The sequence below is a fragment of the Callionymus lyra genome, chromosome 13 (genome assembly GCF_982586985.1).
Source record: "Callionymus lyra chromosome 13, fCalLyr1.hap1.1, whole genome shotgun sequence".
NCBI classification, from domain to species: Eukaryota; Metazoa; Chordata; class Actinopteri; order Syngnathiformes; family Callionymidae; genus Callionymus; species Callionymus lyra.
Window position 1 is genome coordinate 18,684,815 of NC_141830.1, and position 14,803 is coordinate 18,699,617.

The 14,803-nt window shown below is 38.6% G+C and overlaps 2 protein-coding genes across 2 annotated transcripts; both read right to left on the reverse strand.

The window, feature by feature from the left end:
• Positions 1 to 174: 174 nt before the first annotated feature.
• On the reverse strand, positions 175 to 4,949 carry tomm40 (translocase of outer mitochondrial membrane 40 homolog (yeast)). The gene is made up of 9 exons (XM_087806214.1): positions 4,885 to 4,949; positions 3,940 to 4,151; positions 3,448 to 3,608; positions 3,282 to 3,383; positions 3,021 to 3,126; positions 2,820 to 2,942; positions 2,629 to 2,705; positions 2,104 to 2,206; positions 175 to 669 (listed from the first exon to the last, which is right to left on the reverse strand). The coding sequence occupies exons 2-9, from the start codon at positions 4,148 to 4,150 to the stop codon at positions 530 to 532; spliced, it is 1,023 nt and encodes a 340-aa protein (XP_087662340.1). The 5' UTR covers position 4,151; positions 4,885 to 4,949; the 3' UTR covers positions 175 to 529.
• Positions 4,950 to 6,173: 1,224 nt separating this feature from the next.
• Positions 6,174 to 14,646, reverse strand: ddx61 (DEAD (Asp-Glu-Ala-Asp) box helicase 61). Its single transcript, XM_087805148.1, has 13 exons — positions 14,467 to 14,646; positions 12,933 to 13,585; positions 12,727 to 12,790; positions 12,519 to 12,623; positions 11,957 to 12,086; positions 11,715 to 11,861; positions 9,968 to 10,062; positions 9,770 to 9,892; positions 9,573 to 9,701; positions 9,236 to 9,416; positions 9,069 to 9,170; positions 8,766 to 8,971; positions 6,174 to 6,873 (listed from the first exon to the last, which is right to left on the reverse strand). The coding sequence occupies exons 2-12, from the start codon at positions 13,109 to 13,111 to the stop codon at positions 8,769 to 8,771; spliced, it is 1,458 nt and encodes a 485-aa protein (XP_087661274.1). The 5' UTR covers positions 13,112 to 13,585; positions 14,467 to 14,646; the 3' UTR covers positions 6,174 to 6,873; positions 8,766 to 8,768.
• Positions 14,647 to 14,803: the final 157 nt, after the last annotated feature.

Consider the following 14,803-nt stretch of genomic DNA (forward strand, 5'->3'; position numbering starts at 1 on the left):
CTGGCATTTATCCAAAGGTATTGTAACAGTCCTTATAGTCCTGCACTGAAGTTTGAGAAGATAGTGTTTTGATTTGACAGGTGACATCAGACAATCTTCATATGCTAGTATATACGGACGCAGGAAGTCAGTAACTTTGAGCCAGTGGTTTAATAACCGACTAGAAGGACCATCTTAGAAAACGTAATCACATTTATTAATCCATCACACATGACCACCATATATTACGTCTAACAACGGACTTTTGATTTTCACAGCGGGACCCCATGCATCAACCGGTTCAATATAGATCGCTTTTGGCCTGTTGGTTAAGTTTTTTTTCAGAACAGCGTTAAGTGAAGACATGTGTGCTACATAATGTAGGCATGGCTTGGCCAGTCCTGGCTCCTTAGTCGTTCTCCCGTCTGCCACAGACATCACAGTACTGAGAGAGTCTCTGAATTCAACGTTTTAAAACTCAGTCCAGGTCCCCTGTGTGTCTTTTGTACCAGTCCAAACTGTGGCATGTGGACTGACGGCTGCAGCTCCTTTAGCCGATGGTGACTCCGAACCCACACTGGAACTTGTTTTTGCGATGGTTGAGAAAAGCCCCCAGGGCCAACGTGAGAGGCAGTGGAGGGAGTTTCTTTTCGAGTGTCGCCCCAACTACCCAATTACTGTCAATGGTGCCTGAAGACAGAGTGAAAACCTTATTAATAATTTCTATTTTTAATTCAATCACCAATCTTCTGATTCATGACCAACAGAGCGGTCAGAGTCTGCCCTGCAAGAACACCCTTTGCCTGGTCAATCTAGTGCTGTGTCTCAAATCTCATACTTGCATACTCAAAGTTAGTATTTTTAGTGCGCAAGTGTGTCTCAATTCTTAGTATGCGAAATTTAGTGCGCCTTGCACACTAAATTGTCACTAAAACGCCCACAAAACTGTAAACGGAAGTTACGTCATATATATATATATATATATATATATAATATATATTATACATATAATATATATATATATATACACACATACATACATATACTTACAGGTGTATTTTCAGCAGCAGTAGGAGGATGACACGTCTTCGGTGCTGATACCAGCTTAAATATTAAAATATTTCGATTCTCATATTTTTTCTTTATTTCTTTTTCCAAACGTGCTGCCAACAGGTGGCGATAGCATTCAAACAGCTGGTTGAAACCATCGTTAAATAGTAGTAGAAGAAAAAGCTGTCGCGTCATTTCAGGTTAGTGTGTAGCAGCAGTGTTTGATTTGAAACATACTGTCGAGAATTTGCGTACTAGTTAGTATGTACACTATCCTGATGCATACTAACTTCTAGTATACTAAGAGAAGTATGTGATTTGAGAGACAGCATAAGTCCTAAGTCAACCATGACAAAGTTTTCTACTGTACAAAAGATAAGAGACGAGTTGATTTTAAAGAAATCTAAACAAACTACTCACAAACATTTTTTTTCCATTTTAATCAGAGGCTACCCTGATCTGTCCACCAGCAACTCTGGGAGAGTTGTTTTTTTTAATCAAATAAAGGGCAGTAAAAATAAAAATAGATGTAGTTTGCTTGTTTTAACCAGAAGGTTGAGTCCAGCTCAATCACATCCTGACAACACACTTTTGTAAAAAGCGAGATGTTATATAATAGTATACATCATTTAAATAGTTATACAAGTACCATGTAACAAATGCCATCCTGATGTTGAAGCAGGGTCAAGTTTGATAGCTTTTCTTTGTAGTAAAGAAAGAAGCTGTGTATATATGTGATGGTTGTAAATACAGTATATCCGATCGGTTAAATGGTTTAATTTAGTATTAGTGTAAACATTCTCCAAAAGATTTAGAAATGAAAGACAATATAAATAAGTCTGAAATCATTATTAACTCTGGACATATTTGTTAATGTTCATTGTGAACAAGGGAATCATTAAATCCAAGTTTTAATAAAATATCCCTTTATTCTATGTTCTATTCTATTGTTACAGAAAATGATTCTTTAGAGTTATAATCATGTGACTGAACAATAACCGTAATACACCACAATTGCACATAAATTAGATTATTTAAATGTCATATATATATATATATATATAAAGGATTTACCTTTAAATACGAAGTCAGCCTTTGGTAGATCCAGCTGGTAACCAAACGACGTTGTGGTGTCCTGCATTCTTGTACTGGCTTCAAATTCAACCCCTAGCTGTAGCTGTAAGAAAAAAAATAAAAATAAAAAAAGATTACATCATTGGCAAAAAACAAAATGTTGAAAAAAAGCTAAGATTATGCAATCCTGACGAGGTGCGTTTTTAAGCCTGAAGGTTCAAGGACCTCTGCGTTTTGACTACAAGGCAAATTTTCAAATTATTCAATTTGAGATAGAAGGATGTGAATGGTTTGCCTCGTGCAGCGGTTATGCTCATGTGCAGCTTGATCAAATTTCAGGAAGTAAACAGGCCTCGGGATATTCACTGAGCTCCAAAATGGAAACCGAGTTGTTTTGAAAATTTCCCCACATTAACGGTGATCTGCATCCAAGAAAAAAAACACAATCTCCCAGCACACCCAAATAATCCAATGAAACGTCAAGGAGATTAACTGGTAATTCTGTAGCAGCAGACCATCACACACCTCGTCATTGGCCTTGTGATAGTATGTGGCGTGGGCTCCCGCGCCTCCTAAAGTGAGCGTTGCCACAAAGTTGTCACCTGATAAAGTGAAAAAAGATATCATACAAAGTCAAAGATCGTGGCATTCAATTCTAGAAATTACACAAAAACAATTCCAAATACATTTGATTGTGTGTACAATGTTCCACATACCATTGTATCGCCCCAAGAGGGAGGTGACCGTCCCTTCTTCTCCGGGCCTTCTATGGTAAACAAGCTCACCGCCCAAAGCCAGCGCCGGTGTTATAGACTGGAGATAGTGAGCCACCAAAATGCCTAGAAGAATAGAAATAGGACATGTTTAGCTTCAATTACAACTCTAACTACTAAGCATGAGAAAAAAAAAAATCTTACCAGATCCAACGAGAAGATCTGGGTTTCCTAGTGTAACTGCCCATGTGAAGTCTTTGCCACGGTACTCCATGTCACACTGCCAATTCACAAACTTGTGCTGTTGAGTCTGAAGGAGGAAAAAGGGAAGAAAATTAAATCTATATGCATATATTTCTGATACTGGGCTCATGGAGCATTACAATGTAATCACAATATCAAGCTGCATGCTTGAAACAATATAAAACCTTCTCAAAGTATTCTGCTGGTTAAAAGCGGGAGTACCTGGATGGCCACTTTTGATCGCACCACAGACGTAAGCTGATGGATGATCTGAGCATTCAAACTGCCTGTATTGTCCATATCACCAACAATAACTGGGAATGACTGAAAGAAAATGTTAAATTAGAATTCTCTTACACTTGTCAATGAAAGTAAAAATGACAGATACCTCTGCCGGTGCAGTTTGTTTACTTCCAACATAGGTGGAGCCGAATCGATAACCCGAGTCTCCAACTGTGCTCAGATTAATCGTATGGCTGACTTGGAAATGGTCACTGATGCCCTTGTTCACCATCAATCGTAAACCTTCCATCTGCATAGGGAACACCTCTGAAATAAAATAAAAACACATCAGTTAGTCGTTATTGTGATCAGCATGCCTCAAACATTGATTCAATGTATTTGTTTCAAACTTAACTTATCCTTTAATTTGACTGCAATCAAACATATCCAGCTGTAACCAAATTTTCAGCAACCAACAACATTTATTATCCGTATCCATACATATACACTGTAATAAAACACATTTCAGCAGATCAGAAAAGATGGTAAGTGTATAGAATACATTTCAAGCCACCAAGACCATGAATTTTATCATCAACATCCAAAAGGGCCAGTCTTTTTAAATAAATAAAAAAAGGGGGGGGGGAAGCCAGCCTACCTTTACACTTGCGGTGACATTCTTCATACGTCCCTGGGTTGGTATTGACAGAGACAGCATTGGCTGTCTGTTGGTCCAATGCAGGAGTGAGGGAAGACACCGGGGGCATGGTAAAGCCTGGGGGGACGGAACCCATGCCTGGCATCCCAAGTCCACCACCGGTTGGAGCCGGTGTTGGACTTGGTGAGGAAGCAGCCAAAACACTACCCATACTAAAAGAAGAGAAGAGACGAGATTAAAGTCAAACAGCTAATATCATCCCTGTTGACTTCAATGCTTGAAACATAAATGAGATTGAAAGGCAATTGTGTGAGGTTGGGTAAAGCAACATGAAATCCAGGATATGGTAGGTGACCATCAGGTGTGGTTCAAATGTATGAATGTGGTTCAAGTTATTGAATTATTAAAAATTATTCCAGGACTTGTAAGTGAGTCATAAATAGCACAAATGCAATACCTTATCTGTATCAATACCGAGGGCGACTCTAGTAAGATTGAACAAGAAGGAGAAGAGTCAAAATGTTCACTGTATATTAAATAAAAATCCAAGCTACAAATGTTAGCACTAGCTTTAGTACTTCTACAACAAGAGGCCTGTCAAAGTCGAACTCAACAAAAAGCCCCAATACAAACTAAAGCAATAAATACAGTTAGTTGCCCTTAGAAGATACATTTACTATTTTAAGAAATAGTAGCACGAGTGAGTCAAGGCTTAAGAATTACACTCGAAATCGCCCCAGCAACTGCTATACATTAGCGGCTAACCAGATGGCTAGCTGTTAGCCGGTTAGCTTTTTCAGGGGTAGCCATGTGGAGTGGACCACGAGACCCGCCTGGCTTTTACAATGACGATGCATTCATCCCCGCGGTGGGAACCACGTCGTTATTTACACAAACACGCAGTCATAGGAGGGTCGCTCGGGTCTTTGTGCGGCGGATACTCACGCTGGCAGATCGTCCGGCAGCGATTCAATACCGGCAAAGTTCACTACAACCTCCGTGACCGAGCTCGCGAGCCGCCCCGCCCACTTTCCGTGACCCCTGGGTCTATTGGCTGCCGACAGCGAGTCGACGGAGCTCATTGGTGGAAGGTGAGGATGGTTCCGCCCCCTTTTGTCGTAACGTGACCATCGGAGTCTTTACGTTGGTTCCTACAATTGAATGACATTCCAAGGGTATTTTGAATTCGCCCTTTAAGTCCTCATTATATAAACATATTGGCATCGCTGGAGTGACAGTTTCAGTTAATGCTTGGAGATGGTTACCAGGAGAGACAAAAGCTAACTTTGTGATTGCTCCTGATGATAAGGTTCCAGGGTTGAGTCAGTACTTGGGTGACCTAGGTCAGTCTGTCAAACTGAGCCTGAGAAACCTGGGTGTTGTATTTGATAAAGACATGTCTCTAGTTCAACACTGCAGGAAACTGACCAGAAACTGTTTCCTTCAACTGAGTAAAATCTCTAAACTTAGGAAAATGTTGTCACAACATGATCTGGAGCTTGTAATCCATGCGTTTGTGTCTTCTCGTCTGGACTATTGTAACAGTTTGTTTTCATGTCTTAAGAAGGATCTGTCTCGCCTGCAGTTGATTCAGAACTCTGCAGCGACAATTCTGACTCAAATAGAAGAACTTACATTTCTCCGATCCTTAAAACTCTTCACTCGCTTCCAGTTTCTTTCAGGATCAACTTTAAAATTCTGGTTCTTACTTTCAGATCTATTCATGGTCAGGCTCCTCCTTACATCACTGATCTGATCCAGCCTTACACCCCAGCTCGGGCTCTGAGGTCTGTGGATCAGAATCTACTGATGGTTCCACGCACACGCTTCTGGACCAGAGGAGAGAAATCCTTCCAGGCTGTTGCTCCTAAGCTTTGGGACGATCTTCCTCTCTCTTTGTGTTTGATGGATCTACTGACTGCTTCCTATCTTGACCTTTAAAGTATATACTTTATTGAATATTGTTTTGATTGTTTAAGCGCTTTGTGACCCTGGTCTGGAAAAGCGCTATACAAATAAAAATTACTTACAAAAGCTAACTTCACAGGGTTGAAGGTTATGACAAACTTCGGTTTCTTGCACAGTAAATAATTGTCGCCACACCTCACTACAGAAAGGTTCCATGACCTACCAAAGTTACCTTCATCCCACCCATTGACACAAGGCAGTAAAAACCCCATTGACTCGTGTCTCATGATCCATCTCGACAATTATAGACGACACAAAAACAAAAATTAATGTCAGGCATTTTTATTTATTTTTCCAGCAGTGTCAAACACAAGTTACAAAAAATTTCACAAAAAACGTTGAGTTTCAAGTGTATTGCTACACAATGGGATTACAAATGTACTGCCATCAAATTCAAACAAAAGCTCTCGTTTTTTTTTTGTTCAATTTTTTAAGTGCAGTAGTGGACAACAGAAATCTGAAAGTGACATGGTCAACTAGCTGGTCACAAATACAATTCATAGGCAAACCAGACAATTTTCCGTAGGAATAGATGAGACCTAGAAACACGATCCATATTTTAATCCACTGGCATTAGTTTAAGGCACTTTTGCGAAGGAACAAGTCGAGAATGATTGCATGAACGAGGGAAATGAAGGTTTGTCAAAAGTAAAAAGAAAAAGTTTGCTAAAGCAGGTCTCAGGCAAGCATGTGACTGGCATCAGTTTTGTGCATTTTGTCAATTCTAAAAAACTTCCCAGATTGACTCAGTCTCATCTCCAAATTTCGGAAAACTCAAGTTTCCACATGGGTCGGGTCCCATTAGCCATGCCCAAACCAAAAGTGTGCTGCACTTAACATTTTTTTTAATACGAAATGGAAATAAAAGTGACAGTTGTAAATCAAATTCAACATTGATCTTCTCAGGACATCTTGTGTAACGTGTGGTCAAGTTTCTGCCTCGAATGCCTGGTGCCCAGTTTCTCCCTGAAAGAAAACAAAACAAATATGGAGTTACAAAAAAGTAACATTTTATGTGCACCGGACCACAAAGTCACTTTGCAACAATAGGATACGTCCGATTGATATTTTTGCAACTGGAAAAATAGAACTAATGAAAATCCAGAGGAGTAACAAAAAGCGGGGACACCATTTTCTCTCAGCGGCAGCTGTTAAAATAGGATTGGTTTCCATTTTTATCAGACACTGACAACTTCATAACCAGCGAGCTTGTACCAACACATCAAGTCCATGATAACGATCTGACTTCACTTCTTTATCATTCATTATTTGAATCCAGCCATCTCTCAAATATCAGTCGTTTTAATTGACAGCTGCCCTATCCAATGAAATCTTTACGAGCTCAGACTCAATAGGCGGAGCATAAGAACACTACAATTTGTGGGGGTGAGGTCCAATCAGCTGGACCTTCGAACCATTTCCTTCGCCCGTGTAGTGTCGATAAAGTTGTTAAATTAACAGAAGAAAAAGTCCAAGTAAAAGAGGAACAAATGAAAAAAAAAGAGAACTGATGACAAAGTGTCATCACTCTCTGGCAAAATTGACCTTCGGTATGAGTCCTCTTAATGGATCTGGTGTCAATCCTATGACTTGAATCTACTACAATTAATTATTATTGTTATTATTATGGTGGCAATTGTGCAACAGAGCAGCCAGTTTCTTCTGTCTTGTATGTAAACTTATATTACAAGGTGGGATTCCCACTGCCAGAAACAGGTCAGGGAAACTAGCGGCACTGGGGCAGTGTGACCTTCAGTACTTTTGGACAAAGTCCAGATAGTTTCACAATATAAACAAGACACGTTAGTACCCACGTTTTCCCTAAATAACCAAATAAGCAAACCATGATGACCCCAATTGGTAATTAAATTAGATTTTTTCAGTGAGTGATAAAAAAAAGGGATGCACTGATCAGATCCTGGCCCAATTTAGCCTATTAAAGTTGGATAGTGTATGGGTAGAAATGTCAAATACTGGTGTCTGTCAACAATAACATGGCAGCAGCTCACAGCAGAGGCTCTGTAGTGTGGATGTGTGCAGCAGTTATGAGGCTAAGTCACGATACAAGATTCATCATTAATAAGTTAATTGAGCATCTTAAGAAGCATCATGCTAAAGAAAATAAGCAGTTCAAAGGACTAAACTAAAGTCAATTTTTCTGACTATTCTGAATAGCTCAGAGGCACTTCAAGTCTACTTTAAAAAAAATGTAAAGAAAATAATAGAAAAAGTCAAATGTATTTAGATGGACAATCCTTCAAGTGGTTCAAATGAGGGATTTCTTCACCGGTTGAATATCTAGAACCACAGTACGGTCTGCCCCTCCATAAATCATTTTTATAAATCAGAAACTTTTATTGCCAGTGTTGTAAACGCAACATACGATTTATGTATATGCATATGATATTGAATATTCTAAAAGGTTGTTTGATTTGAAAAAGTTTGTTCAATACAGGTGAATCTCAAGTCTACAAAAGCATTTTAATCTGTTCTGGAATTTATGTGTTCACTTACAGAGCTCAGCATTTGCAGGGTGGTTTGTTGCAGGCTATAGTTGTAAAATAAATTTTACAAATCTATAAATGTTAAATAAATTTACAATTTAACTGCATTTTCTTTAGGTTTTCAAAATGCTGGTAAACTTAAACATGTTCATGTTTTAAATAAATATCAACTTCTAATTTTTTAAAAAATACACATTAAAGGCACGATCAGCGTTATATAAAAGTAAGGGAAGAAAGTCAATATTTAAACACTGGTATTGGATCGGCTGATACTTAAGCAGAGGAATCACCATAAGTCAGATCGGTGCATCCCTAAAAAAAAAGTTGAAATCAAATGAGTTTTTTCAAACTGACCATTTAAGCTGCTCCGAGCTCTTTGCTCTTGGCTGTGTCTTCATCATCTGGGTCGACTGAGTGAAACTCAGCCACATACAGACTCTTGTCAATGCTGCTGGGTATGGGCTTGATTTCAGTGACCAGTTGATCCTCAATACCCTTCAGGTTGTAGCGGTCATCTGAAGTGATCAGATTGATGGCCAGGCCGAAGTGACCAAAGCGTCCTGACAGAAGAAAAAGGCATTGTTGTGGGCATAAATGTCTTGCTTGAACAAAACCGATCTAGTCGATTAAAATGGTTGTAGGAATCTGGGTAATCACCTGATCTGCCGATGCGATGCAAATAGGTTTCAGCACTTTTGGGAAAGTCAAAGTTGATAACCACATTCACTGCCTGGATGTCAATTCCCCGAGTGAACAGGTCTTATTAAGAAAAAGATGAATGAAAGATTCATATATTAAAAGGCATCAAGCAGTGTAATACCGACCTGTGCAGACCAGGTTCCTGCACAACCCATTCCTGAAGTCGTGGAACACACGGTTCCTATACTCCTGCATCATCTTTGCATGAATGTAGAAGCAGGAATAACCCAGTTCAGTGATTTTCTTGGCCAGAAGTTCAACTCTTTGAGTCGAGTTACAGAAGATGATCGACTGGTTGATTTGAAGCTGCAGACAGAAGTAACAAAAAGAATCATTGTCATATAACCTTTTTTACTTTTTGTATTGAAAATCTAATTACATGGTTCCCTTTATTACACCTTAAGCAGAGTTGTTTAAAGGCATGCCTTTCCCAGAATTATTTATCCCACTTTTTTTTTTTACCTTGGAAAACAGTGTGTTGAGACAGTGGACTTTCTGCCTCTCCCTCACATAGGCGTAGTACTGAGTGATGCCTTTCAGAGTGAGTTCTTCCATCAAGTTGATCTCATAGGGCTTCTGCAAGTGCTTGTTCTGAAAAATAAAAGGAATTAAAGGCACTACCATAGCATTTCCTTAGGGGGGAAATTTCCTATCTTTACCATAAATTTCTGCACACTGACTGGGAAAGTGGCAGAGTAAAGCAAAATCTGACGTCCTTTTGGCAGGAAGCTGATGATGTCTTCGATTAGGATCACAAAGTCCTGTGAGAGGAGCTTATCTGCCTGGAAACACAAAAACATTGAGTTTAAATGTATATTTGACAAAAAATATTATTCAAAAACATAATCACCACACACCTCATCCATGACCATCATTTGTACCCTGTCCACTTTTGCAAGACCTTTTTTCATCAGGTCCAGTACCCTGCCTGGCGTTGCAATAATTACATGCACTTTGGGGAAAAAAAAAATATGATCAGTGATTGGAGTTAGTGTAATAGTATCTCTGAACTTTCAGTTGAGATGATTTTAGTCAATTTAGGCTTTTTCATTGAGCTATAAAAGCAATGCCACAATTGAATTGGAAGATTTTTGTGGTGAAAATATCATAGTTGCATTACATTGCAAAAATGCCATATATATATATAATATATATACACACACACATATACATGCATACACACACCTTATTTTCCACACTATTAGGCGCACCGGATTATAAAGTGCACCTTCAATGAATGGCCTAATTTAGAACCGTTTTCCTAAATAGGGCACACCGGATTATAAGGCGCATAGAATAGAAGATACTGCATTCAATAGTTTGCGTGACTGACAGCCTTGAGCTTGAACTCTGCATCGTAAGAGTCTCTTGAAAGGTGCCACTTTTGTAGTCTTTATATACACTCACACTAAAGTGGTGTTGGGCTGCGAGTAAAGGCCGGTGCACATCGCGTAGACAAGCGACCATCTGGACTTTTGTCGGCAAAAGTGTACGTTCTGCGCATGTGCGAGACGTAATTCTCCCCCATAACAGCATGTGGCGCTGTGGCGCAGCTGTGCTCATCTGTATTGACGCCACAAAGAAGTGAAAACTGCTTTGAGACTAGTCTGTCTTTTCACCCGTTGAACGAAAGATAAAATAAAAATACGATGGATAACGCCACAAATATGAAGCGACTGGCATTGTCAGCCATTGGTCTTCTTGTTGTAGAAGAAAGATGTTGCAGGAAAAAACCCATTAAGTGGGTGAAGTCCTGGATCTCACAGCAGCAGCTCAGAGGGGTTTTTCCGTATTTTTGTCAAGCAACGAGCAAGATATAGGGAAATCATTTTGATTATCATGAATGATCATTAAAGTCATGTCAACAATATTGTCCTTCTGTATCATTATTAGCACAAAATGACCATGAATCAGACACAATATAATGTACAAATGTTGAGATGAAGTTGACTCGCATGAAAGGTTGAATGTAAATAGGACAACAATTCCAGACATTAACTTAAATGAATGAGTTCATGGAGCAGGAGGTGATGAGATGTGTTCAGTATTATGATAATGTCCGCTGGCTGCATGTGAAAGGACCAGATAACAATGTCTCAACTGCGGCGCATTGAGCTGCACTGCATTGACACACCACAGGGACTGCCCCGACGGCGCCAGACGCCCGATAATGTCCATGTACAACCAGTATGGATCAAACAATTGATCCATATAAGGCGCACTTTAATTTTTTGAAAAATTAAAAGGGTTTTAAGTGCGGAAAATACGGTATCTATATATATATATATATATATATATATATATACTGTAAATCCCAAGTTATAATGTGGTACATTTTTGCTTGTATAAATTAAACAAAACACAAATTCTGAGAATTCTTCTCAAGCATTACAACTTTTTTCATAGAACCTGTGTAAAATGATGCATATAAACGTGTAAAAATAACAGCAGAGTAGTCGTTAACTTAAAATGATAATGGTCGCTTGAAACTTGCCCAAGTAATAACATGCAACATAATGCTTAGTAAAAGGCTGGTATAGAGAATCCCTTATAGCAATAAGCTCCAAATTCATACAATTCAAAAGATGAAACATTTGCACCTACCAATATCATCAAGGCGCATGATATCATCCCTCAAGTTGGTGCCACCAGTAGTTGCCATGACTTTGATTCCCCCGAGGTGCTTCCCTATTTGAATACTGATCTGGCTGACCTGCAGAGCCAGTTCTCTTGTTGGCACCATTACAATGGCTGAAAAAAAAAAAGAAAGAAAGAAAAAGTGCAGTTTTAGTTTGATCCTTTTTAATACATTTAACATTTTAAACCCAGTGTGGGAAATGACTTACCCTGAATGTAGTCTTTCTTCAGATCTATTCTTTCCAGTAGAGGGATGAGGTAGGCTCCACTTTTTCCTGTGCCATTTTTTGCACGGGCCAAAATATCTCTGCCCGACAATGCAATAGGGATGCTCTCTTCCTGTTGACAAAGAAAGCAAGGCTTTAGATATTTTACCATAAAGAAAAGAAAGAAAGAAAATTCATGGATACAAATAAAAATATCCAAAAATGTTCAGATGATTGAAAAAAGACTGACAAAAATGGTGATGAAAACTTTTGATTTGTGGTAAAGATGCAGCAGAGGTTTTGTATTCCTTTGTTTTAACAGTGAAATACTCCACACAGATCAAGCTTTCCTAGTCGTGTGTGTGGAATTTCGCTTTCCTTCTAACAAATAAACTATTGTTCTCACTTTTACCTTTATTATGTACATAAAGCCACAAATGCCAGGTCCTCTTAGTCATGGCTGTAAGGCCAGTTATTAACATGGTTGATGGCTTAAAACTAGTTCAAGACACCAAGTACACATGTACATTAAGCATGTAGAAAACGTGTCGTTCTCCAAACAAACCTGAATAGGAGATGGTTTTTCCCAACCCATTTCAAATATCCCCATCAGAAGCTCTCGTTTTAGACAGTAGTCTTCAAATTCATTTCCCTTAGTTGATGTGACATCCTGAAAAAAAACAAAAAAACAAGAGCATTGGTATTCAATACTAAAACCACATCAGGAAAGGCTCTCAAGTGAAAGATCCAGTATGAAATTTGTAGTTTCTTACTGAAGTTCTCATTCGTGTGTCTTTTGGGGGAACATCCAAGCACTTTTTCCAGTCATCACCAAACCTTAAATGTAACAGACATTGATGAGATACCTTTAATTAAATTCACAAAGGTTACATTTGCAACATTATATAATGTACATGTATACATAAGTTACCCATGTCAAAGGAAATCATTTTGTTAAAAAAAAAAAAAGAAGTCCTACTTGATACCCCCACTGCTTTGAGGAATGCCACTCTTTCTCTGGAGGTCACCTTGTTGTCGGACTGATCCGGGGAACATAGAGTGCTGTCCAGGCAGCCTGGTTGGTCCTCGGAGCTGCCCATTAGCCGATTTGTCCAATCCGATCATCTGTGTCGGGTTTGCTGCTCTTGTCGTAGCCATATGTTCAATAGTTAAGTTGACAACTTCCTCACTAATGTTTTATTAGTTTCCTTTCCATAAGTTTGAGAAAGGAAACTTCTAAACTGAGCTGAATGAAACCTTTATTGTTGGTCTGCAAAATGTGACAACACAGGCCTCTTGAAAAAAAGAGTGCCAGTTGTTTTTTTTTGGTCTATATACAAGACAATTCTCCAAAAAAGGAGAAAATAACATTCATATGAATAAATAAACCAATGCTTGTCCAGAACATCTAATAAAGCTTCAAATGTTTTCTGCTGCTCTATCACAGTGATCCCTGAGTACTATTTAGTGTGATTTCATTTTAAAGCGAGGGTGTAAAGTTTCTATATTCAATAAGTACTTCTCAGTGAAGTTTAGGTTGAATGTACTCCGTTACACTATTTTGAACCTCCTCTTCTATTGGACAATCGGGATGGCGGTTTGGAAAGTGAGGCATGCCAAATCCAGGGTTACCTGGAAAAAAAGTTATGTTAGCTTAAAAAAAAGACACATGGAATTTAAGTGTATACCAAGTTTATGTTATTTTTATATCCCTTACTTCATGTTACAGATGTCATTAGCTATATCAAAGTACAAAGACAAGGCAACTCCAAATCGAGTATTTTAACCTGCGGTTCTGCTGTTAAGCATACCAGATTAATAATAATAGATCAAATAATGATGTAAGTAAGTAATTTGTATTTATATAGCGCTTTTCCAGACCAGGGTCACAACGCGCAAGCGATGTAAACAAAACTGCGTGATGGACAGTTCATAACCCGGGGTAAAAGGTTGAAAGTTTCAGTTTATATTGACAACAAAGTTTAAAAATACAGCTTATCATTTCAAATTTCAGCCACATAAAGGTAGGACGATAAAGTAAATTAACTAGACATCCGAATATCCATATTGCGTCGTTGAAAACTTATCGCGTTATCGCGGGCTAAGTGCTAATGCTAACAAAGTGATATAAAACTGAAAGTTTAAGCCTTTCAGCTTACCAAATAGTTGAATGATATTTTGTACAAGAACAAGTTCATTTCAAGAATTAGAACACCATTTGATCTAGCGGACCAAGTCACTCTTTAAAAAAAAAATCGGGAACAAAGCATTGTTATAACTTTTTGTACAGCAACGTGGCTTTAACCATTGGACTAACATTCTTACCAAAGTCATTGACGTGAACGGTTTATATTTTAAGAAGATCATACGTTGATTTATACGTTACCCAGTTATGATATAGATATTTTTCCACGATGCCCACCGCAAACTTTACACCAGAAACGAACTTAGCATAACGCAGTTAGCTTAGCATTTACGCGTCCATGAATAACAGTTGCTTCTATAAAACCCACCTCGAGAATGCTACACCCGGAAGAAGCGTCACTAGTCGTAATGCTTTTCCTCTTAATAATATCTTAGTTGGTTTTTAACCTGCGCTGCTATTAGGGAAAATATCCGTGAAAGATATTCTTTCTTCACTCTTTTGTCTCGTCTTTCAGATTATTGACAATTCAACATGGCCGCGCATCGTTATTTGGGGTGGCAGCTTGAGCAAAGGACCCGCGGCCGACCAATCAGAGAGAGGCTTTCAAAATACCGTTTAACCAATCAAAGATCGACTCTTACTGTACCCTGTGACGCATCAGTACGTCGCGTACACAATAGTTTTGACTTTTTTTGAAATACACA

What these genes read in the sequence shown, in the direction of transcription:
- ddx61 (XM_087805148.1), bottom strand. Translation starts at nt 13,111, where the DNA reads ATGGCTACGACAAGAGCAGCAAACCCGACACAGATGATCGGATTGGAC. An exon ending in CATGCGCCTTGATGATATTG is followed by an intron (nt 10,063 to 11,714) that starts GTAGGTGCAAAT and finishes TTTTCCCCAAAG; the next exon opens with TGCATGTAATTATTGCAACG. An exon ending in TCAGTGTGCAGAAATTTATG is followed by an intron (nt 9,702 to 9,769) that starts GTAAAGATAGGA and finishes TTTATTTTTCAG; the next exon opens with AACAAGCACTTGCAGAAGCC.
- tomm40 (XM_087806214.1), bottom strand. Translation starts at nt 4,150, where the DNA reads ATGGGTAGTGTTTTGGCTGCTTCCTCACCAAGTCCAACACCGGCTCCA. An exon ending in AACAAACTGCACCGGCAGAG is followed by an intron (nt 3,384 to 3,447) that starts GTATCTGTCATT and finishes ATTTTCTTTCAG; the next exon opens with TCATTCCCAGTTATTGTTGG. An exon ending in GATCAAAAGTGGCCATCCAG is followed by an intron (nt 3,127 to 3,281) that starts GTACTCCCGCTT and finishes TTCCTCCTTCAG; the next exon opens with ACTCAACAGCACAAGTTTGT.